Below are 25,220 nucleotides of genomic sequence, written 5' to 3'. Positions count from 1 at the left end.
TATCCTGACTAAAGAACTGGAATGAAGGCTAAATTGGGACATTGATAAGAACAATAGATAAGCATTAGAAAATAGTGAAAGATACTAGGTTTGTAACTATAGAAACTTAGCATGGAGAGTCAAGTGTGATAAAATGGAATTTCAGATGTTGAATTCATATGTAATAGCTATCTGAATTTCTTTACATGTATTTTCCAATGTTTATGTTTTTTTTAAATTTCACTATACTCTTATCATATGGCAAACATTTTTAGCTTGTTTTGCCTTGTTTTCTATATAATTTTCTCAGTAGGGTAAAAATGCCACATACATATACACAAATTTATAGTTTCAAACCTTTACGGTTCTATACAGGTACTTTGTCGTTCCATAGAACTTTGAGGCATATTCACTTCAGCTGTAGGGTGCTTAACTTCTTTCTGATTTTTATGAGTGATCAAAGGCTAAGACATATGCTTAGATAAAAACTGAAATTTCTGAATTGTAAAACGTGAAAAACATGTACTTTGAGTCAGTGTTTGAGTTAAAGGTGATCTGAAGAACCTGGACAAAAGTTCATTTTGCTCAGCTTTAAAAAGTCAATAACAAGTTAGAAAATGATTAATCTCCTGTATATTATAATGTACCATCACTTTTATTAATACTAGAAAAGCTTGTGAAATATAGTTTTACATATGTGAACTGTAGGTGAACAGTATTAAAAGACTGACATATTACCTGGGTAATAGCCAACTTTCATCAGATTTGGAGGTACTAGTCGGATGAATAATAATTAAAATATATACCTAATCGCTGCCTGTCTGTTGGTAGTGCTAATTGCTGTCATTGAAAAGACTGAATTGTTTAAGAAAAAGAGAGAGAAAGAGAAAGTCATTCTTCATTGAAGCTATCTCCCTGTATCATTGGGAGCCTATTTTTAGTGCCTATAGAAGTCATGATTTTTGAATTTATTAGGGGCTGTGATGAATGATAAAACAAATCATCCATTTACATATCTTGACACTGCTTTGGAGAATACTTATTTCTTACAAGCAAGTGTCACATTGTATATAAAAGCTGGCTAATTGTGTGCTAATCTTCTGCATTATCTAGAATTCTCTGATGTGGTATTCTATCAATGGTAATATGAATTTTACTTATTTCAAATGTATGAAATATCTTCTGAAACTCTATTTCTTTTATAATTTCTACTCTCTTACATTGTATAATTTTGCATTCATCTGCTAATTAAGATTAGGAGTGCACATTGTAGAGTACATATCCATTCTAAACTGGCAAGCTTTTGTAATACATGAAAATAGTAATATTTTATCCATTTTAAATATAAAAAGAGAGAAAGCATTTAAGAACATTACTAGATGTTGTGTTTGTTTTCATGTTTTTTTCCCTGCACAGTTCAATAGTTTCATTGATCCACTGTTTCTTACAAAAATCTGCCATGCTTTGTGAACTTCACTTTCTAATCTCATACAGCAACCCTTCCTTTATATTATTCCTGCTCTCTCTGGTCCCAGAACAGTAGGGTTGCCTTGACAAATCTATTCAAAAGCCATTCCTCGGCCTTTATTGGTGGGGACTGGGGCCTTTGAAATTCTCTCCTCACTGCAACACAGCTGACATCTTCTTCCAGACAGAATGAATTAAGGAAATACAATAAGACACTTGATCTACCAGTCAAGGATCTTTCCACAGTGAAGACGGATTCCATGCTGCACAACCAGGGCAGCAAGCATCTATAAATACACAATACATGCTTGTTTACCAGAATAGCAATCACTGATTTTTCCTACATGATTGATGGGATGATTTCTTTTAAAATAAAATCTGTCTGGAAATTGAGTATGTGTGTGTGTGTGTGTGTGTGTGTTTGTGCGCGTGCATGCACAAAACTGAGAAATTTTCTAAAGTCATATGATTTTAATATCTTTTAATCCATAATTAAAATGAATACTTAAAATGTATAAAAGAAATAGAGTATTTTTATTTTGTTTGTCTGAGTTGCAAATCATCATCACCTTAGAGACTGATCTTTAAGACTGAAAAGTTTGTGTCCTCAGATACACAGCTGCAGTTCACCAGGGGAATTTCTATATAACCATTTTGATAAAGCCTTCATGAAGCAAGTCAAAGTAAAAATTAAAATAGTACATTTATATGGGCCAGATTTTGAGGAGTAAATGCAAAATTCATTTCTTCTAGTATTCCACAAAGAGTATAGTTTAGAAATTAGCTATTCTTTCCTATGTCAAAGTAAGAATCATTTCTAAAAGTTTTTAAAGGATATCTGTTTAAATTTTTCTTAATTATAATCCTTTTATTCACATGTTTCTTGGCATCTAACCTTTTCTTAGAAATATAGTATATCAGAGTTCACAGAAGATTACATGTATTCTTAATATTAGCACAGATGATTTGCTAAAACAAAAAATATACTTTTTCCAGTCATTTTTGTCATGAAAAATTATTATTTACATAAGAAAAATATTTTAAATATATAGTAAATAAATTGAATATACTTCCAGTTATTGGTTTTATAGGACAAATTTATCTCTTTCAACTGAATATTTGGCCATGGTTTCAATTGTGTTTCAACCACATTATCTCTTTTACATTGCAGAACTGTTGTAATTGGGTCTCTAGCTCAGAACCATTAGATACATCAGTGGAGTCCATGCTACCTGACTGTCCCCGAGTCTCAGCAGGTATGAGTTTGATTAAAGATATGTGGGTTTGTCTTTTTTTTTTAAGGTTAAAAACATGCCAATGAGATGTAGAATCCTTTTTTTGTGAATTAAGTATGTTGTGCTACCTAGAACTGTTGAAAGAATTATTGGTAGTATATGACATCAGTCTAATCCACTATCAAAATTTCTTCAGAAGCTTAAAATGCTTACCAAAACTTCAGTAAGATAAATAAGTGAGATAAATTAAGAGTAATAGAAAGTTGCTATTGGAGCTTGGATAGACAATGCCTAAAAAAGACAGACTGGTAGCCATATACAATTTTTCACAGGATATTTATCTCTGATCAAGCACCAACCCCATGATAAGTCAGGCAGTCAAGACTATTGTATGGCCTAGAGTCTTTAGGAAAGAAAAGTTTTTTCATGCTAAGATTTTTAGCTGGACCTTGTGTGTTAGATAGAATTTAGATTGTGGGAAGACAAGCAAGATGGCATCGTAGGTAAAAGAAACAGCAGTACAAGGAGCAAGGACTGGAATAGATCTGAAGATGTTCACAGAGAATAAAGGCAAGACGGGCCTGCCTGTTGAAAGGAAAGAGGTGAAGAGGTGAACACCTCAGGAAGCATTTGGAAGAAAATGTAAGGATGGCATTGTTTCCAGCCTACAGGATCTGTACGTGAGTCTCTGGGTAAGGAAAGAGAGTGGCATTGTCGTTGCTTTCTTATTTTGGCTTTCACAGCTCCCAACCAATTTGTATGATGACACAAAGTGAGCAGTGATATCTGATTGTGACTAATAACAGAAATGGACATTTCTGGCCATGAATGCTGGAGAATAAGCAGAATAAGCAGATATTTGGAGCACAAACTACTCCATGTAACAATCATAGGTGATAGTTAATCCCTAAGTGTCTTAGAATTGCAGAGATGTTTACATATTGGGAGGAAATAATTTGGAGAATAACTCAAATTCTAGATAATGAACTATTGTGATAATTAAATACCACTACCATTAATACATAAACTTCAGGTGAGTTTCACTATCACTATAGCTGAATTTTATAAGTTTCTCAGAATTTAATTGTAAAAGCAGTCCTTAGGAGATTTGTACATTACAAAACACACAGACACACACACACACACACACACATACACACAAATATGTTTATATACATAATTTATGTATGTATTTGTGTACATATAATATACAATGTATTTTCATTATTCATGGTGATTATATTCTATGAAGTCACTGAGAACACCAAATTAGCAAATACTGGATCATTATTCTTGAGGGATGTATAGTGTCATGTTCCTGTGAGCCTCTGGTCACATTTTTGTCAACCAATCAATATATAAATTTGTTTTATATGTTTCTGTTTAAAGACAACTCATTTAATATACATTGTTGAGTCATTAACATTGAACTCATGGCCAGCAGTACTAACTCATGCCTAAACAAAACTGATCTAGCATACATATTTTCTCCATAAGATGCATCACAGCCTTTTCATACTTATAAATACTAGATAGTACCTCAGCACTATATTTGGGCGCCATTTGAAACAGAGAAATCACAAAAATATGAAAAACATGATACTAAGTCATCTGGGAAAGGACACTTGTTGACAGTGTGAGAGCTGAAACAAGAAGGAAGAGTACGGCCTTGTTCAACTTTAGCTAAGAACAGTGACTCAATTTTTTAACCTCTCTGCACATGTGCATGTCTGTGAATGATTGAAAAACTGCCAAGTTGATTTTGATTTTAGGGTTACAAATAAATTTTAGTGAATTACTGAATTTATAAATATGGAATGTACAAATAATGAAGACAGACTGCATTATTTCAGTATAAAGGAAAATATTTGTTATAAATATTTGACCAGAACTAGTGAAACAGTGTCAGTAAGTGTTAACTTTGCATTTGATCCTGGAACTTGAGTCCACAAAGCAAATACCTAGTAAAGGAAGCTAGATATAAAGTGGCAGAGAGCAAGAATGAGCTAGAACCCATAAACAAGAGCTGGAATCTATGTAAAGACGGAGATGGACTGAAGTCCATCTCAGTTCTTATTGCTTCTGTTTTTGGTCGTCTGGGTGTCCTGTAGAAGTGTTTGCCCTTTGTCATATGGAGCTAAACACACACATATCTGCACCAGGAGTCAAAGATGCTGGAGAACTCAAGAGAAGGTGGAGCAGATGCCATCCTAGCTATTGGCTCACACCATAAGATGAGCCAGCAGATAAGTGACAACATGTGTGTGCTAGAAATGCTGCTGTCTCACATTAAGCCTCCAAATTTCCCACCAAATGGAAAAAAAAAAATCCCTTGTGTACCATCCTAACCAGAAACATAGGAAAAATAATTCTGGAAAATGTAATTCAACCTAGCCAAATTTACACATTAAAAATCTACCACAATGGCCCCCATGCCAATTTGGCACTCATATACATCTCTTTAAGACACACTTAATTTCCAGTTAAAGAAATTAATAAAGTCATTCTTGCATCTAACATGGAACAGCTACCCCATGTACAACTGAAAACATACCTACCCTTTTCCCAGAAGTAGGTACAAAGTCTTTTTATTGTCATTGCCTTATAGCATTCTTCTCACCTTTGGTATCCTATAATTTAAATATTGTATGATAAAGTTATTATTGATACATCTTAGATGATAAAGGAATAAAAGACAGTGTAATGAATCGGACATAATATTATGGCCCATGTACATATATGAAAACAACACAGTGATTCCCACCATCATGTACATCCAAAAGAACGGAATCCTAATGAGAATAAAATATATCCTATGCTTGTGTAATTATATCAAAATGGATTCTGCTGTCATGTATAACTGAAAAGAACAAATAAATTTTTAAAATATTTTAGTTGTTGATGGACCTTTATTCTATTCATTTATTAATATGCAGTGCTGAGAATCGAACCCAGTGCCTCACACATGTGAGGCAAACATTCTACCATTGAGCCACAACCCCAACCCAAGAACAAATAAATTTAAGAAAATAGAAAAAGAGGGGCTGGAGTTGTGGCTCAGCGGTAGAGTGCTCATCTAGCACATGTGAGGCCCTGGGTTCGATCCTCGGCACCACATAAAAATAAAATAAAGGTATTATGTCCAACTACAACTAAAATAAAATATTAAAAAAAATAAAACAGAAAAAGAATGAAAGAGGAGACAAAAACTAAAATAGTGTGTATATCTGCATACACATATTCATGTCAAAATAAAGAAGGGGCTGGGCCTGGAGCTCAGTGGTAGCGCACTTGCCTGGCATGTGTGTGAGGCACTGGGTTCGATTCTCAGCACCACATATAAATAAATAAAATAAAGGTCTATCAATAACTAATATATACATATATATTTTTAAAGAGAAGAAATTCTATTATATTCTTTATTTTTTGCAACTGATCATGTAGTCATATCTGATATTTATGACTGCCGTCTTCAACTACCCGTTCAGTATTCCCATTGCTTTTAGCAGGTACCTTAGCTGATTAACATTCCTTGCCTGGAAAAATGACCCATAATTTCATTCTTGAAGAATCATGGCCATGAGCCTGAATTAGATTGTTGTGGTATCCTATTGATAGTAATTGGAGAAAGTACTAGCAGACACACCAGAGCACTTCCTGTATTGCAGACATATTCTTCCTTACCCCTATTGTGTAGTAGATACTCAGTTTTCTTTTGGAAATGAGGATCCATTATCCACCCTGTATAGCAATACTCTCTACTTCTGTTGATTCCACTTAAGGAGCTCAAAAATGACAAGACAGTAGTTTCAGCTTACATTTCTGTGGAATCATTATTTTATCTCCCAATGGAAACATTTCTCCCTGTGGAGCCAAGACATTTATACCAGGAGAGTCTAAAGTCAGACCATGGGAAACAGCAGTTTTAAGGGTAATAGGAAAAAAAGCTGATCCACTTTTATCCCCTTCACCCCCAGATTAAGGGTAAATAGACTGTATATTAAATGCTGATTTAGAGTGAATTCCATATCCTGGAAGACATTTTTCCAGATCTGCAAGGTGTTGCCACCTAGCAGGCATCATAACAATCTCCCAAAATTCATTCCACCATTCTGTCAAGCCTGCTGCTTGAGGATAAAGGGGAACATGGTAAGACCAGTGAATGTTGGCAGACCTTAGGCTCTCTCTTGTCTTCTTGCCTGCTCACTCTGATGGAAACCAGCTGCCGTGCTGTAAGCTGCTCTGTGGAGAAACCCACATAGTAAGGAGCTGGTATCACTGGCCCAGAGCCAGTAGGGCTTAAGGTCTGCCAACAGCCACTGAGTGACCTTGGAAAAGGATTCTCTCCTAGTTGAGCCTGGAGATGACTTCACCCTCAACCAACACCTTGATTGTAGCCTGGTAAGAGACCCTGAGCCAGAGCCAGAGCCTGAGCCACCCAGCCAAGCTATGTTCAATTTCTGACCCACACAAACCATGCGATAAGAAGTGTTTCATTGTTTTAAACTGCCAAGTTTGGAGGTGATTTATCCCATAGCAGTAAATAATTATTGCATCAGGGTTAAACTTCAACTGTGGTGGTCACTCACAGCTCAAGTAGAAACCACCTTAATCCTTTTTTTGAGACCACAGCCTTGTAAGGCTCATCTTAGCTCTAATCTTAGGGTTTCTTTCCAAAGAAATTATAAAATGGTCATTGAACACAGTTTATTTCTACCTTTGCTCCTCACTACCTGGCTGAACTTTGCTGTGCAATTTATCAGAAATAAGATATTACTTTTCATCTTTATCATACTCACTTGATATTATACTAAGTCATCTTAATTATTTAGCTCTTCTCTGAACGAATTTTTTTCTTAGGACAGAACTTGCTATGCAACCCTCTATTTCCTGTGGGGTTTGAGATAAATCAGAAGATTTCATATATACACCTCAGCACATATCCATTTAGTGCTCAAATATTTCTTGAATACTCACTATTTTCCAGACGCTATTCTGGCAGCAGAAGATATAGCATTGAATAAGAGCTCATCATGGCTATCTTTTCCCCTAGAAATTAACAAAGGAAAAATTGTTTTCTGATCCTTCTGCTAGTGGGTGTCTCTTAATGTTGAAGCTGTCATCAACATTATATTGCATCAAATAAGAGAAAAGTTAGGGCTAGCACCCCCAACACTACCCATACTTATTTATATAAACAGAATTTTTTCAACTAAAATCAGGGATTTTCCTCAACATTTAAAGTCCTTTAAAATGTTGAGCAGTGAATGTTTAGTAAGAACATAAAGAAAAGAAAAAGAAGTCCCAGATCGTAGACTGAGCAAGCTTTGATGACAATGCAAGGATATATTTGAAGTATGTGTTGGAGTGATGGCAATGACAATGCAAAGAATAAGAGAACTAATGGATACACTAAGGAAGACTCCACTCTCCTTAATGTTAAATAGATCAGATGTGGAAAGGGAAGAGGCAACAATAAGCTCCAGTGTAAGTAACTGGACAATGAAAATAACATTACCAGAAGTAGAGGAACTGGAAGGGAAATCATTTAAAGGCAGAAGATGGTGAAATTATTTTATGACCTATTTCATTGAGGTGATGGATTGAGGTGATGACAAGAATTCATAGTGGAGTATGGAGGGGGATCATGGGAGGAATAGACAAACTCTAGATAGGGCAGAGGGGTGGGAGGGGAAGAGAGGGAACATGGGGTTAGAAATGATGGTGGAATGTGATGGACATCATTATCCAAAGTACATGTATGAAGACATGAATTGGTGTGAATATACTTTGTATACAAACAGGGATATGAAAAATTTGTGATCTGTATGTGTAATATGAATTGTAATGCATTCTGCTCTCATATATAAATTTAAAAATTTAAAAAAAGAAATTCAAATGGAAATAACCAAAAGTTGTTGAAGTACCTTTGAAACACCAACTTCTCTGATCAATAATCCTATAATTTATAATTTAAAGTATTAATATTATTTGAAGTTTTCCGTGTATGTACTGACCACAAATTTGTAATGACTACTTAGGCTGTAAATTCAATTTAATGCAATCCTTTTTTTTTCCTTTGAGCTTGCTAAATCATAAAGGTTTTTTTCTTGTTATATTTTACCTGTTGACTGAAAGTTTCAAATGATAGCAGTGAGATTGCCTAAGAAAACACATACTCATTTAATACTGTATTTTTCCTTTATAACTAAATCTATTTCCCTTTACAAGAAAAATAGATATATTTCTCATAATAACTTCAATTTATGAATTGTATTTACTATGCACCTATAAATTTTTAAAAGGTACAGAAAATTTAAATTTTTACTTAAAATATCACTGACCATTATTTTCAGTGCAGTCATATTATTCTTATTTATCTTTTTATTTTTATTTTTTATTTACTATTTGAAAGCAACTATAGTACTCTACAACTTCCTACTTCATTATTGACAATGTTGGCCTTATACTTAAAGTGAAGTTGAACTTTTCCATAATTGTACCATAAAGTGAATGGTGGATATTTGAGAGGTTTTGAATCTGTGATAAGTAGCTGATTCCCCACTTTTTTTTTTAAACTTACTAATAAAATTGACCAGTTAAGCACACTGTTCTTCAGAGAATGATGTAATAGAATCTTCTTTTATTTTATAGTCCATATTTTGGTTTATTGTTTTCTATAAAATGGCAATAGCAAATATCTGCCTCACTTATTTGTAGAAATTCTATGTGGGCAATTTCTACCGTTTCTGGAAAGATTTTTCAGTATTTTTCCAGATGAGCAAGATACTATAAAAATGTAATGCAGTATTATACAATCTCAGCCATTTAGAATTCAAGGCTATCATTTTTTGAACTATTATTTATTATTTTAATCCTATAGGAGTGAATTTGTAGATATTCTCCCATTTTCTTGTCTCTAATTCTATTTAAAAACAACAAGGGGTTTTATTTATTCATGTTTTTCTGTGTTCCGTGTGACATTGATAAGGATCACAAAATATTATGCAGAAACTAGATCCTCAAAAGGATAGAAAATAGGGTGGAGAATGCAAAAAGAAAATGAATATTTGAATGAAAAAAAATGTTTGTAAGACATAGAAATCTGGAAACAATAAAATTGAAAGAGGCATTGGAGCAGTAGTAAAGATTAAATTAGAAATGATCCCATGTGATGTGTTGCTTTCCCCCCCCAAAAAAATAAAAAGTTAATATAATCTGTGACTGTTGATGAGGAGGCTTTTACCAAGGGAAAAGGGAAAGAAAAATATACATGTTTGAAAACCAGCAAGGTTGGAGAGTGTTGATATCTCTGATTTCCTACAAGTTTGGGTGCAGCTTACTTTGGCTTTCACATGACTGACAGGACACTCTTTGCCAGATTGGTTCTGCCTGAGGTAACATTACCCTGCTGCTGAGGCTGGTATAATTTCAGTCCCTTCCAAGTGCTCCCAGAGTGCCTCTCTGGGTTCAGCAGGTATATACTATGTACCAAACATTGCTCCAGGTGCCAGGAACACCACAGAGAATTTCAGCAAATAAAGTTCCACATGGAGCTTGCATTCTAGTGGGGAAGACAAAGATCAAAATAAATAAGTAAAGTATATCACCTGTTAGTAGTAGAAGAAAATACAAAACAGTGAGAGAGGAACTGAAGTGTGTGTGTGGAGGAGAGAGTGCAAACATAACCTTCTTTCTCTTCAGACTCATTTTACCAGTTCTCTAAGGTCCACGGGAACCATAATTCATGGTTACCAACAAATTATTAAGGTTATTGCTATAGCACACATAAAGGAAAGTATAAAATTATACAGCGCTCTGGATTTGCAGACAAGATCACTTAATGTCAGATGTAAGTAGACAGTTTTGCTACCCTAAGCCCTCCTCTCTCACCTAAAGGGTAAGGATCTAGACATGTAGAGGAAGCTCTACATGTCAGTATTCTACCTTATAGCATCATTTTCTACCTGCTGATAAGAAAAAACTTGAACCTAGATTCACTGAAAGTTTGTTGTCCAGATGGATGCCTGATGTCTTTTAGCATATTTCCTCCATGAACTTCTATCAGTCATATTGGTCCTTGCCCCTTTTATGGCTTAGACAGGCTTTTCTTTATAATTCCAGACTACCCAGAAGACTGATATAAATCTGAACACCTCAAAATTAGATAGTAGTATAATGTAAAGGGGGTGGGGAGAAAAAGAAACCAAACATAATAAATGTCTTACTGGTTAAGAAATTAAATTCGAAAAGTTTTATTTTTCAAATTTAGATGGGACTTTCTTGGTTTGGATATAGAACTGGGCCATTGATAACATGTACCTGAATGCCACATTTCCTCACCAGAATATGCAGTGGAATGTTAGCAATTACTAGGTGAATTTGAATTGTGTACAACTTGGTAGCCCTAATTTTGAGTCAGTAGTCCGGACTGTTTACATTAACTGAACTTACTGAATATTTGCTAAACATTCATTCATTTTATTGCTGAAAATACCTCTTGCTGAAATGACACTATGGAGTTATATCTCTTCTTCATTGTTGAATAATAACTTTCTTCTAAAGATAGCAATGAAAAATCAGTAATAGACTCTAAAATATGGTGTCATTCAGAATGTGCAAAGAAGTTGAATTGTCTGAAATGTTTTTAGATATGGTTCAGATGAATTAGCTAGTTGAAAATCTATACTATATCTTATAAACAGATTTTAAAATTCAATTCATATTAGCATATATGATACAGTACCATTTTTGCCTGCATGTACTGCTAAGAATTATAGCATTCCTCTATCCATTCAAAAGATATATTCTAATCTGTTAAGTGATGTTTTCATTAAGTTAATAGCACTTTTCAGGCAGTTTTTGTTCATGACTGTAGAATTGGCCTTGTAGCTTTTATTTATCAGTTTCCTTATTCATTGTTCCATGCCACCTTATAATTATTACTTAATGTAAGGGATGAGTGTTCTAAAAGTTGACCACCAAGAATTCTGTGTTTTCAGTGAATCATGCATTATAAATAGCTGGAATAAGGAACTTGGGTGAAATAATTGATTACAGAATCACTTAGTATAACCTGTCTAAATTATTAGAGCTTCCTCTACATAAATCACAGATATTTGCCCTGACTATATATATTTTATAAGGTCCAATATTATCCTCTTATTTTGACTTTTTCAATTTTCCAGTAACCACAGTGAATATAAGTAGTCTTACTCCAGAAATCTCACTTTAAAAAAAAATTAAAAATAGCCACCATGTTTTTTACAGCTTTCTGAACCAATTTGTGAAAAATCCTTTGAAGAATTTGGCAGTAAAGGTGGCAACTCTCCTTTTACTGAGCTAACTCTTCTCTTTAAAGATAAAAAAAATAATGATTTTTGAATGTTTTTACATAAATAACTGAATAATATGAATTTATATTTGTACTGAAAATGAATTATGAGTTAATATGGAAAAGTTTTTACTTTTACTGCTCTCATACCAGTGGCTCTCATACCATGGCTTTTAATGCTGTGTCTATAACTGTCCAAAAAGTCAGTCAGTCCTGGCTTCTGGTCTCCTCCACTTAGAGTCCCTTGGTCCTGCCAGTATATGGAATCATGTCTTCTCTAGCCCATATGTGTCTCTTCCCCTACCTGACCTGTGTGGTTTGCTTGGCTCCACTTGCCTTTCACTTCTCTCTGTGGACCACATGCCTCCCTTAAAGCCGGTAGTGTAGCTGCTCTTGTGTACACATTCCCCATCTGCTCTGGGGTGCACCCTGTCTGTCTGCTCTGTCTTGTCACAGACAGACTGACAGCAAGTTACCAGCGATAAATCTGTCTGCTAGTAAAAATACTCCCGAAATAAACCTCTTAGAGAAACAGCATTGCTTTCTAGAGGTGATTCAAAACATTTAAAATGAATATTCTCTGGCACCAAAATCAAAATTTAAAGTGAACATTAAGCACCATAGATAGTGCAAATATTTTGTATTTCTAAAAATCTCAAGATGTGCTGAGTTGATTATCAGCATGTTAAAAGCAGGAATATAATTTTGAAAGTTTTTGTTTCATCATATTTCTTAAAATACAGTCTGTTTCTAAAGCAAAATAGTTCTATTTAATATTAAACTTTGAGCATTTGATCAGTGGCCTAAGTTTATAGATGTAAAAATTGAATTAACTGATACTCAATGTCTGAATATTCTTTGAGACTTTGTACTCATATATCTTCCCTTAATGTCTGTTAATAAATATCTTCTTCAGTCATACATATTTAATCCCAACTATTCAACATGTTGTACTAAGATGTAGAAAACATATACCATAAAGTTTATAGATGTTTTGAATAATGACATGGCATAATCATTGTCAGAGTTCAGTTGTGTTGTGTAATATCTTAATTCACAAAATACTATAGCTATGATTTGAAAAATTGGACAAGAAAATGTATATAATTTTTAAAAGCTTTCTGTAGCAATGATCTCTATAATGAGACTTTTTAAGGGGACTCAATTAAAATTTTCTAATAACTTAATCAATATCAGCTTGAAGATTCTTTTGTTAGCTAACATTTCAGAAGTTTTTTGTTTTGTTAGTACATCATAGTTATAAATAATAGTGTATTTCATTTTGACATGTTCATGTATGTATGAAATACATTTTGCTCTATTTCAGTACCTATTAAGGATTGCTCTCCCTTCCTCCCTCCTCATGTTCCCCATCCTCTACTGGTTTCCTTTAATTGGTGTTTTATAAATATACATATAGGTGGAATTTATTGTGGTGTATTTGTATATGTACATAGCAAAATTTGGTCAATTTCATTCTGCATTTCCTCTCTTTCTCATTACTCCTCCCTTTCTCTAGGTCCCTTTCCTTTACTCCATGAATCTATCTTCTGTTTTCATGGAATTGCCCCAACCTGTTTTTCTCTTTTTTATTCCCTCATTTCACTCTCGCTTTTGCATGTAAGAGAAAATATTTGGCCATTGACTTTCTGAGTCTGGTTTATTTCAATTAGCATAATATTCTCCAGTTTCATCCATTTAGTGGCAAATGCCATCATTTCATTCTTCTTTATAGCTGAGTAAAACTCCATTGTCTGTATGTACTACATTTTCTATAATCATTTGTTTCTTGATGGGCAACTGGATTAGTTCTAGTACTTGGCCATTGTGAATTGTATTGCTATAAACATTGATATGCCTGTATCATTATAGTATGCTGATTTTAGTTCTTTAGGATAAATACCAAGGAGTGGGATAGCTGGGTCATATGGTGTTTTCATTCCTGATCATTTGAGGAAACTCCATACTGCTTTCTAGAGTAGTTGTACAATTTTCAGTTTTGCCAACAATGTATGAGTGTACATTTCCCCCCCACATTCTTACCAGAATTTATATTTTTTACTCTTGATGATTGCCATTCTAACTGAAGTGAAATGAAATCTCAATGTAGTTTTTAAAAAATATTTTTTAGTTGTCAGTGGACCTTTTTATTTTATCTATTTATATGCATTGCTGAGAACTGAACCCAGTGCCTCACACATGTTAGGCAAACTCTACAACTGAGCAAAAACCTCAGCCCCTCAATGTAGTTTTGATTTGCATTTTGCTGATTGCTAAATGTGTTGAAAATTTTTTCATATATTTACTGACCATTTGTATTTCTTCTTTTGTGAAATGTCTGTTTAGTTCTTTTGCCCATTTATTGATTGGGAGGATTGGTGTAAAGTTTTTTGAATGTTTTTTAACATTTAACAACTATTTATTGAGTGTACACACATCTGAAATAGTAAAAATTGTATATTGTTGAAATACATACATTATATACTTGGTAATTTTTTCTATTCTATGCTTTACCAATACATATTTACATGCATACAAATTGCAATGGTTTAAACATTTGACCCCTCCAAGATGGAATTGAAATTTATTTTTTTCTCCAGAGCTTTATTGAGGTAAAATGGAAGTACAATAAAATGTACATATTTTAAGTATGCAGTTTGATCAGTTTCGACATGTATGTAACCAATACAATCAATATGAAAAGCATTTTCATTACTTTTTTTAAATTTGAAATCATGTGCTATGTTTTCTCCATGATTTATTACACTAGAAGTCAATCACCTTAACATATATAGAACCCACCCTACATGTCAACTATTTCAAAATTAAATGGCAAACTTATAAACATCTCAGAAGTCAAGGAAAAAAGCACAAGAAAAGTAAATAAAAAGTACTTTGAGCTAAGTGATAATAAAAGCTTTTAAAATATCAGGATCTCTGAAATGAAACAGTAGTGAGGTGAACATTTATAACTTAAAGTAGTTGTATCAGAAAGAAACAAGAATAACAAATTATTTTCCATTTGTATAGTAGGATGGAAAAAATAAGAGTAGGAGCAGAAATATATGAAAGAGAGAAGAAATAATACAGCTAAGTACAGATGCTAAAAATATATTAAGGTAATATTACAATTGTATGCCAACATATATGATACCTTACATTAAATGATCTATACTAGAGAAGGATCTGTATGCTGCTGAGAAGAAAGTATATTTAGACATTGATGGATGAAATATTCTATATATGTCTCTTAAGTTTAAATTATCAATTATATTTTTTACTTCTATAGCTTCTTTATTTAGTTTTTGTTTGGACGATCTATCAAGTGGTTACAGAGGCATGTTAACGTTACCCAATATTATTGTGTTGTGGTCTATTTGATTCTTGAAATTAAGTAGGGTTTGTTTGATGTACATAGGTGCTCCAATGTTTGGGGAATAAATATTTATGATCGTCACTTGTTGATGTATAATTCCCTTAAGCAGTATGAAATGGCCTCTTTATCCCTTCTGATTAACGTTGACTTAAAGTCTGCTTTATCTGATATGAAGATAGAAACCCCTGCTTGTTTACGAGATCCCTGGGAGTGATATGTTGTTTGTTTTTTTTTTCCCCATCCTTTCACCTTCAGTTAGTGGATATCTTTGCCTATGAGGTGAGTTTCTTAGAGACAGCATATTGTTAGGTCTTGTTTTTCAATCCAGTCTGCCAGTCTGTGTCTTTTAATTAATGAGTTTATGCCATTAATGTTAAAGGTTATTATTGCGATATGATTTGTATTCTCAGTCATTTGGGATTATTTCCAGTTTTTAATTTGAATTAGTTTCTCCATTGATTGACTAGTTCTTTAATGTACTTCCTCCCTTTACTGGTTTTCACTTCTTTTTTCATTTCATCTTCATGGAATATTATGTTCTGTAATATAGGCTTTCTAATTTTTTTAACTTTTGTTTATCATGGAAGATTTTTATTTCACTTGCAAATCTGAAGCTTAATTTTTCTGGATATAAGATTCTTGGTTGGCATCCATTTTCTTTCAGAGCTTGGTATATGTTATTTCAAGACCTCCTAGCTTTGAAGATCTCGGTTGAGAAATCAGCTTAGATATGAATTGGTTTCCCCCTATATGTAATCTGATATTTTTCTCTCATATCTTTTAAAATTCTAAACTTATTCTGTATGTTAGGCTTGTTCATTATAATGTGTCTTGGTGTGGGTCTTTTGTAATTTTGTATATTTGGGGTCCTATAAGCCTTTTGTATTTGATTTTCCATTTCATTCTTTAGGTGTAGGAAATTTTCTGATATTATTTCATTGAAAAGATTGTGAATTCCTTTGGTTTGTATCTCCGTGTCTTCATCTATCCCAATAAACCCTAAATTTGCTCTTTTTATGTTATCCTATAGTTCTTGAAGGTTCTGTTCATGGTTTCTTAACATCTTCTCTCTGTGGTCAACTTTATTTTCATGATTATATATTTTGTCTCCATTGCCTGAGGTTGTCTTCCAAGTGGTATAATCTGTTGGTAATGCTTTCTATTGGATTTTTAATTTGGTTTATTGTTTCCTTCATTTCAAGAATTTCTGCTTGTTTTTTTTCCCCAGAATCTCTGCCTCTTTATTGAAGTGATCTTTCACTTCCTGTATTTTCTTTCTGGTTTCATTTCTTATACCATCCTTTACTTCACAGATTTCAGTTTACCTATGTACATTCTAAACACCTTCTCTGACATTTCTTCCACTATGGTGGTGATGGAATCTGTTATTGGAGTATCTCTGTTTTTTTAGGGGCAGTTTGCATTCCTCGCTTTTTCATGTTGTTTTTGTATCTACCCATCTAACAGTAAGGATCTAAGGCAGTAGAGTTTCTACCCTGTGGAATTATGGTGTCCCCGAAGGTTTCTAGTACACTGTTTAGGAGGAGAAAAATAATAATGACAACCAATGCAAACAATATACAGCATTAAACCAAATAGTTCCTACTATGATGTCTACAATGATAATTATCACAATAAACAGAAAGGATATGATCAGTTATTGCCTATAATAAAAACAGCAAATTTGCAAAAGGATTTATAATTTCAAATGGTGGACAGAGAGAGAACAGAAGTGATATAGGGTGTGATGATTTTGAAGGAGGAGAAGAGAAGAAGTAAAAAATTAAAGGAAGAATGAGAGAGAAAACAATAGAGATCGGCTGTCAGAAGAAAAGAGAGAATCGGGGAAATAAGTAGGAGAAAAAATATATAAAGTAAAAATCTTTTTAAAATTAAAAATAAAAATACAAAAAAAATTTAAAAAATAAAATAAAAATAAAAATACAAGAATACAAACAAAACTAAAATATGCTAATTAAACATCCTAGTTCACAAAAAAAACTAACCCATGAAAAATAACTGGCTTCAAAATGCTAGAAATGAGAAAAAAATAAATATAAATATGTATAAATCTCCATGTACAATTAAGGTCACAATTAAAGACAGAAAAAGAATTTTTAAAAAGATCTTGATGAAAAGTTAAAAGAATTCTTTTTGTTGGACTTCAAAATATTCTCAGCTTCTCTTCTCAGAAGTTTTAGGTGTGGTTGTCTGGAGAGTGATGTTCCATCCTCTGGATTGCTGGAGTGAGAGAGCTAATCCCATATGCGGAATTCCTGGAGGCAGAGTTTAGGTTAGATGGGCTCCAGGTTCTTCACTGAATGCCAGTTGGTCTGGAAATTTTAAATCCATACACCTCCAATACCCAGTACTTGCTGGTCCACGCTGGAAGACTGTACCCTAAGGATCTCCTCTGGTTCCACTTATGTTGGGGGGTACCCAACATCACCTTCAGACCCCATGTTTCCTGGCCTTGGGTTCAGTTTCCATATACTCTCTCCCATCCTCCACCCCACACACCCCGCCTCTTCCTACTTCCTAGCCAGTAGGTTCTTGCAAGCATTTGGATTGGAAAGGGTGGGATAGAGCAGAATGGGTTCCCCCAATCAGTTGTTCCCTGTGTAAACCTCTCTCCACACTTGACTTTCACCTGGTCATTTAAGCACATTTTAAGTTGTGCAGTGTTTACTGGGCCTGTATTTTGATCCAAACTCAGTTTTGCAAGTAATTGACCCCCTCAGCTGTCAGCAAAATGGTTTCTTCCTTTGTCCTCTCACCACCTGGAGAAATGGTGGTGTCTTCCTGCTCATGGATATTGTGCAGCATGTCTTTTGGCAGGCAATGTCTTGATCTCTAAACACTATGTACCCAGACATACCTCAGGCCTCCCAAAAATGTGGGTTCCTTTAATTCACTTATTCCTCTGCTGTGCTCATGGAGGGAGGTCTGTGGCTGGTGCTAAGAGCCTGGCTGTGTCAGTGACCATGCCACTGAGGATTTCTTCCTTATTTTATTATATCCAACCTCCTGAGTTCCTTATCTGCTTTGAATGTCTAGTTTTAAATTCCAGTAACAACATCCGCCCTGATTTTTTTGTTGTTGTTGTTCACCCACCTTGCTAAGAAGCTGCCTGTCTGCTTTCTTGGTTTCACTCCATGCAGCCAGGAAGGTGACCTCCTCTATTCTACCATCTTAAAAATGTTTCAGTTCAAGTTTTTTGAATTATTGATATATTCTGGATATTAATACCCTATCAGAGGAGTAGCTGGCAAGGATCTCCAGTTCCGTATGCTCTCTCTTCATGTTCTTGTTTCTTTTGACATGTGGACACATTTTAATTTGGTCTTGTCCCACTTAATAATTCTTGGTCTTATTTCTTGAGCTTTGGAGTCTTGTTAAGGAAGTCAGTGCCTGTACCAGTATTTTGGAGTGTTGAGCCTATGTTTTCTTATAGCAGTTGCAGTTTCTGGTCTAATTCTTAGGTTTTTGATCCACTGTGAGTGGACTTTCATGCAGGGTGAAAGATAAGGATCTAGTTTTATTCTTCTACATATGGATACTCAGTTTTCCCAGGGCCATTTGTTTAAAAGGCTCTCTCACCTCCAACTTATGTTTTTGGCACCTTTTTTTGAGTATCAGATGACTGCATCTGTGTGGCTTTGCCTTTATATCTATTTTGATGTCAATACCATACTGTTTTTGTTACAGTAGCTTGCTAATATAATTTGAGCTCAGTATACATGACACTTCAGCATTAGTCTTCTTGCTCAGTATTGCTTTGGCTATTCTGGATCTTTTATTGTTCCAAATGAATTTTAAGACTCTCTAGTTCTGTGAATAATGTCATTGATATTTTGATGGGGATACCATACAATCTGTATTTTTTTTGTAGTATAGCCATTTTGATAATCTTAATTCTGCCTATTCAAGAACATGGGAGGTCATCCATCTTCTAAATTTCTTCCATTACTTTATTCAGTGTTCTGTAATTTTTTTTAATCATCATGGATTATTTTTTAAATTTATTTATTTATTCCTATTTGTTATATATGGCAGAAGAATGTGTTTCAATTCATAGTACACATATGAAATACCATTTTTCATTTCTCTGGTGGTACAAAAAGTATAGTCACCATTCATGTCTTAATACATATGCCTAGGGTAATGATGTCCATTTCATTCCACCATCTTTCCTACCCCTATGCTCCCTCTCTTCCCCAAAGTTCCTCCATTCCTCCCATGCTCCCTACCACCACCACCATTATGGATCAACATCCACTTATCAAAGAAAACATTTGGCCTTTGGTTTTGTGGGATTGGCTTCTTCACTTAGCTTGATATTCTCTAACTCTATCCATTTACCTGCAAATGTCATGGTTTTTTCTCTTTTAATGCTGAGTAATATTCCAATTGTGTGTGTGTGTGTGTGTGTGTGTGTATCAATCACAGTTTCTTTATCCATTTATCTGTTAAAGGGCATCTGGGTTGGTTCCACAATTTAGCTATTGTGAATTGTGTTGCTATAAACATTGATGTGGCTGTGTCACTGTGCTATGCTGTTTTTAAGTCCTTTGGGTGTAAACCAAGAAGTGGGATAGCTGGGTAAAATGGTGGTTCCATTCCAGATTTTCTAAGGAATCTCCATACTGCTTCCCAGAGTGGTTGCACCAATTTGCAGACCCACCAGCAATGTATGACTGTGCCTTTTCCCCCACGTACTTGCCAACACTTATTGTTGCCTATAATTCTTAATAACTGCCATTCTGACTGGAATGAGTTGAAATCTTAGAGTAGTTTTGATTTGCATTTCTCTAATTGCTAGAGATGTTGAACATTTTTCCATATATTTGTTGATCAATTATATATCATCTTTTGAAAAGTGTTCAGTTCCTTGGCCCATTTATTGATTGGGTTACTTGGGTTTTTTATTGGTGTTAAATTATTTGAGTTCTTTATATATCCTGTAGATTTTTTAAAATATTTTATTGGATATTGATGAACCTTTATTTATTTATATGTAGTGCTGAGGATCAGACCCAGTGCCTCACACATGCTAGGCAGGCGCTCTACTACCACAACCCCAGTCCTATCCTATAGTTTTTGTTCTAGAGATCTTTCTGATACATTTAAGAAATAGTGCATCTTCTGTATGTGTCTACCTTCCTTCTACTATTCTGAGAACCTGATGTTTTACTGTACATATACATTCCAGATGAATATATGTTACTTGTTACTCCATATTCCTATATCAGTAAGTCAGCACTATTGAGAAAAACTTTGGATTTATCATGACTGTGGGAAATTTATATTCTCCCCAATATGTGGATAATTAATTCTATAATGTGGCCAGATGAATATCTACAATCACATTGTTTGTAAAATGAGGCAATACTAGTTTTGTTTCATTGGGTTACCCTGATAATTAAGTGAAATAATACATAGAACTCTTATAATAGTACCTGGCATATGGAAAGGAAGAACTTCATCATTATAGACGTCTAATCCTTACTTTGTATTATGATATACACAAATTTTAGTTACCATAATTTAGTTAAATAACACCAATCCCCCAAAAACCAAAGTTCAAATTTTAATTACCAGAATATATTCACTGTGAGTAACAAACTTTGCCACTAGCCCTTCAGTCCACAATCCCTATGCAAATAACATCAATAGCCAATAATATCTCTTCTTTCAAAATCTACCACTAAGTTGATCACATTATAACTGTTTTCAGTTCACAGATAGCATTGTCTCCTATTTTATAGAAATAGATGAGCAAAAAGAGAGACTTAAAAATGGAAGTGCAACAAAAGAATTAAACAATGAAACTGGAAAGTATTTAAAACAAAAAATAATGAAGATGTCCCAGAGAAAGTGATGCTAGCAAAAACAAATTTAAACCAATGAAACAAAACTCAGCCACCTTTACATTAAATGAACTCTCAGAGATATTTCACGACATTGGAAGTGCAAAGAATAAAATGTTGGAAGCTGTTCCAAACTTAGGAGTATGACATTTTGCCCAGGCACAGAAAAGATATGCATGAACCATGTTTTAAGTTATATGACAAGAAGAAGGCAACCACTGTTCATCTTCTTTTAAGTTTTTTACAAAGAAATAAAGCACTTATTCTTGGTCTATGTTTTAAATTATAGTGCACTAAATAAAATAGGGTCTACTTTTTTTCATTCCTCGATTCATTTTTGGCTGATACCAAGACGCTTTTTAATATTTTGACCAACAAATTTTAAAGATCATGTGGAAATGATGATTTTTCCCTTTTGATTATTATGATCCTTTTGCATGGTTTCAGCTTATGGTCAGTTTTATAATCTCACATATATACAAAGCAAGGACTTCCTGTAGTTGTTATATAAGAAATTAATTTGTCCAGCAAGTCAAGTTTTAGGAAAATTATTCCCTACTTTTCAGCATTTGAGAATTTGAAAGCTTTATGACATTTCTCTCTTGCCTCTATCTTTGCATTTTCTAAGTTAGCTCCATCCTTAATTCTAGTCATGTCTTGTCATAGGGTTACTCTCCATGCCTCCTAATATATACTCTACAAAAGTACAGCAGTTAAATTTCTTATTTTACTTTTCTTCAGTTTTCTACCCTATTTCCTCATTCCTTTAAGTCTTTTACTTAAATTCCATTCTAAACCCTTTCTCTTTGACTCTTCTTTCTTCTAATATTCTATTTTCATTTTCTCCTTCAAACCTGAAAGTTCATCAGTTCTTTAACACATTGTCTTCCTTTCAAAATGACACCTGCCCTGGAATATATCCTTATGAGAAATGTCTTTAAATTCATTGGTTTCTTCCTTATGTTTCATCTGCATTTGTGTCAGTCAAAAAGACCAAATCTTTCTTGAAATTAAATTATTCCATAAAATTTTATATAAACAAAATGTAGACTTCTAGCTGAAAGTTGACCTGCTACCACTTGTCAATGGCTGGCAACGTGATAAAAATTGAAAGAAATGCTCGAAATTCTCTACCTTTCCCTCCCACCTCATGTCTCCTGTTTAATGTTAATCTTTTCTTCCTGCTCTTCCTCCCTGCTCTGTTCTTAGTTGCTCTTAGTTGTTCTTAGTTGCTGAGGCAAGAAGATTGAAAGTTGGAGCTAACCTGGGCAACTTAGTCAGACTTTGTCTCAAAATACAAAGGCCTGGGTATGTGACTCAATGATACAGCGTCCCTGGCTTCAATCCCCAGTATACACCCACCCGCCCCACACCCACACCCACGGACACACACCCATGGGGCCTGGCGGAGGGGGTGGAGAAGGAGGGAGGGAAAAGAAAAATGCTGTGTATTTCATGTATACCTTCTTGAATCAGATAGATTAATAGCTTGATATTCGAAAAGGTAAAATTTACATTAAACAAATATTTTTTTATATTGGTTGTTCAAAACATTACAAAGCTCTTGACATATCATATTTCATACATTAGATTCAAGTGGGTTATGAACTCCCATTTTTACCCCAAATACAGATTGCAGAATCACATCGGTTACACATCCACATTTTTATATAATGCCATATTAGTAACTGTTGTATTCTACTACCTTTGCTATCCTCTACTATCCCCCCTCCCATCTCCTCCCATCTTCTCTCTCTACCCCATCACTGTAATTCATTTCTCTCCTTGTTTTTTTTCCCATTCCCCTCATAACCTCTTATATGTAATTTTGTATAACAATGAGGGTCTCCTTCCATTTCCATGTGATTTCCCTTTTCTCTACCTTTCCCTCCCACCTCATGTCTCCTGTTTAATGTTAATCTTTTCTTCCTGCTCTTCCTCCCTGCTCTGTTCTTAGTTGCTCTCATTATATCAAAGAAGACATTTGGCATTTGTTTTTTAGGGATTGGCTAGCTTCACTTAGCATAATCTGCTCTAATGCCATCCATTTCCCTGCAGATTCCATGATTTTGTCATTTTTTAGTGCTGCATAATACTCCATTGTGTATAAATGCCACATTTTTTTAATCCATTCGTCTATTGAAGGGCTTATGGGTTGGTTCCACAGTCTAGCTATTGTGAATCGTGCTGCTATGAACACCGATGTGGCAGTATCCCTGTAGTACGCTCTTTTAAAGTCTTCAGGGAATAGTCCGAGAAGGGCAAGAGCTGGGTCAAATGGTGGTTCCATTCCCAGCTTTCTCAGGAATCTCCATACTGCTTTCCAAATTGGCCGCACCAATTTGCAGTCCCACCAGCAATGTACAAGTGTACCCTTTTCCCCACATCCTCGCCAGCACTTGTTGTTGTTTGACTTCATAATGGCTGCCAATCTTACTGGAGTGAGATGGTATCTTAGGGTGGTTTTGATTTGCATTTCTCTGACTGCTAGAGATGGTGAGCATTTTTTCATGTACTTGTTGATTGATTGTATGTCCTCCTCTGAGAAGTGTCTGTTCAGGTCCTTGGCCCATTGGTTTATTGGGTTATTTGTTATCTTATTGTTTAATTTTTTGAATTCTTTGTATACTCTGGATATTAGGGCTCTATCTGAAGTGTGAGGAGTAAAGATTTGTTCCCAGGATGTAGGCTCCCTATTTACCTCTCTTATTGTTTCTCTTGCTGAGACAAAACTTTTTAGTTTAAGTAAGTCCCATTTGTTGATTCTTGTTATTAACTCTTGTGCTATGGGTGTCCTATTAAGGAATTTGGAGCCCGACCCCACAATATGTAGATCGGAGCCAACTTTTTCTTCTATCAGATGCAGAGTCTCTGATTTGATATCAAGCTCCTTGATCCATTTTGAGTTAACTTTTGTGCATGGCGAGAGGAGGGGATTCAGTTTCATTTTGTTGCATATGGATTTCCAGTTTTCCCAGCACCATTTGTTGAAGATGCTATCCTTCCTCCATTGCATGCTTTTAGCCCCTTTATCAAATATAAGATAGTTGTAGTTTTGTGGATTGGTTTCTGTGTCCTCTATTCTGTACCATTGGTCCACCCGCCTGTTTTGGTACCAGTACCATGCTGTTTTTGTTACTATTGCTCTGTAATATAGTTTGAGGTCTGGTATTGCTATACCGCCTGATTCACACTTCCTGCTTAGAGTTGCTTTTGCTATTCTGGGTCTTTTATTTTTCCATATGAATTTCATGATTGCTTTATCTATTTCTACAAGAAATGCTGTTGGGATTTTGGTTGGCATTGCATTAAACCTATAGAGAACTTTTGGTAATATCTCCATTTTGATGATGTTAGTTCTGCCTATCCATGAACAGGGTATATTTTTCCATCTTCTAAGATCTTCTTCTATTTCTCTCTTAGGGTTCTGTAGTTTTCATTGTATAAGTCTTTCACCTCTTTTGTTAGGTTGATTCCCAAGTATTTTATTTTTTTTGAAGATATTGTGAATGGAGTGGTTGTCCTCATTTCCATTTCAGAGGATTTGTCGCTGATATACAGGAATGCCTTTGATTTATGCGTGTTGATTTTATATCCTGCCACTTTGCTGAATTCATTTATTAGCTCTAATAGTTTCTTTGTAGACCCTTTTGGGTCTGCTAGGTATAGAATCATGTCACCTGCAAATAGTGATAATTTAAGTTCTTCTTTTCCTATTTTTATGCCTTTAATTTCTTTCGTCTGTCTAATTGCTCTGGCCAGTGTTTTGAGAACTATGTTGAACAGAAGTGGTGAGAGAGGGCATCCCTGTCTTGTTCCAGATTTTAGAGGGAATGCCTTCAATTTTTCTCCATTCAGAATGATGCTAGCCTGAGGCTTAGCATAGATAGCTTTTACAATGTTGAGGTAAGTTCCTGATATCCCTAGTTTTTCTAATGTTTTGAACATAAAGGGATGCT

The 25,220-nt window shown here is 34.5% G+C and overlaps 1 protein-coding gene across 8 annotated transcripts in view; it reads left to right on the top strand.

The window, feature by feature from the left end:
• Fam172a (family with sequence similarity 172 member A) overlaps positions 1 to 25,220 on the top strand; it is a 487,335-nt gene that overhangs the window by 315,620 nt on the left and 146,495 nt on the right. For 7 of the 8 annotated variants that reach the window (XM_058574617.1, XM_058574621.1, XM_046428568.2 and 4 more), the window contains one exon: positions 2,618 to 2,702. In XM_058574617.1, the coding sequence (XP_058430600.1) occupies positions 2,618 to 2,702 (85 nt within the window). Of the gene's footprint in view, positions 1 to 2,617; positions 2,703 to 3,145; positions 8,370 to 25,220 lie in introns of those variants that run through there. The other variant, XM_058574610.1, reaches the window with a different exon arrangement.

This window comes from Marmota monax, unplaced genomic scaffold (assembly GCF_021218885.2).
Source record: "Marmota monax isolate L192 unplaced genomic scaffold, Marmota_monax_Labrador192_F-V1.1 WCK01_AAM20220418_F8-fsc00018, whole genome shotgun sequence".
Taxonomy (NCBI): Eukaryota; Metazoa; Chordata; class Mammalia; order Rodentia; family Sciuridae; genus Marmota; species Marmota monax.
The sequence above is the reverse complement of the archived record's forward strand: the minus strand, read 5'-3'. Positions and strand labels throughout refer to the sequence as shown.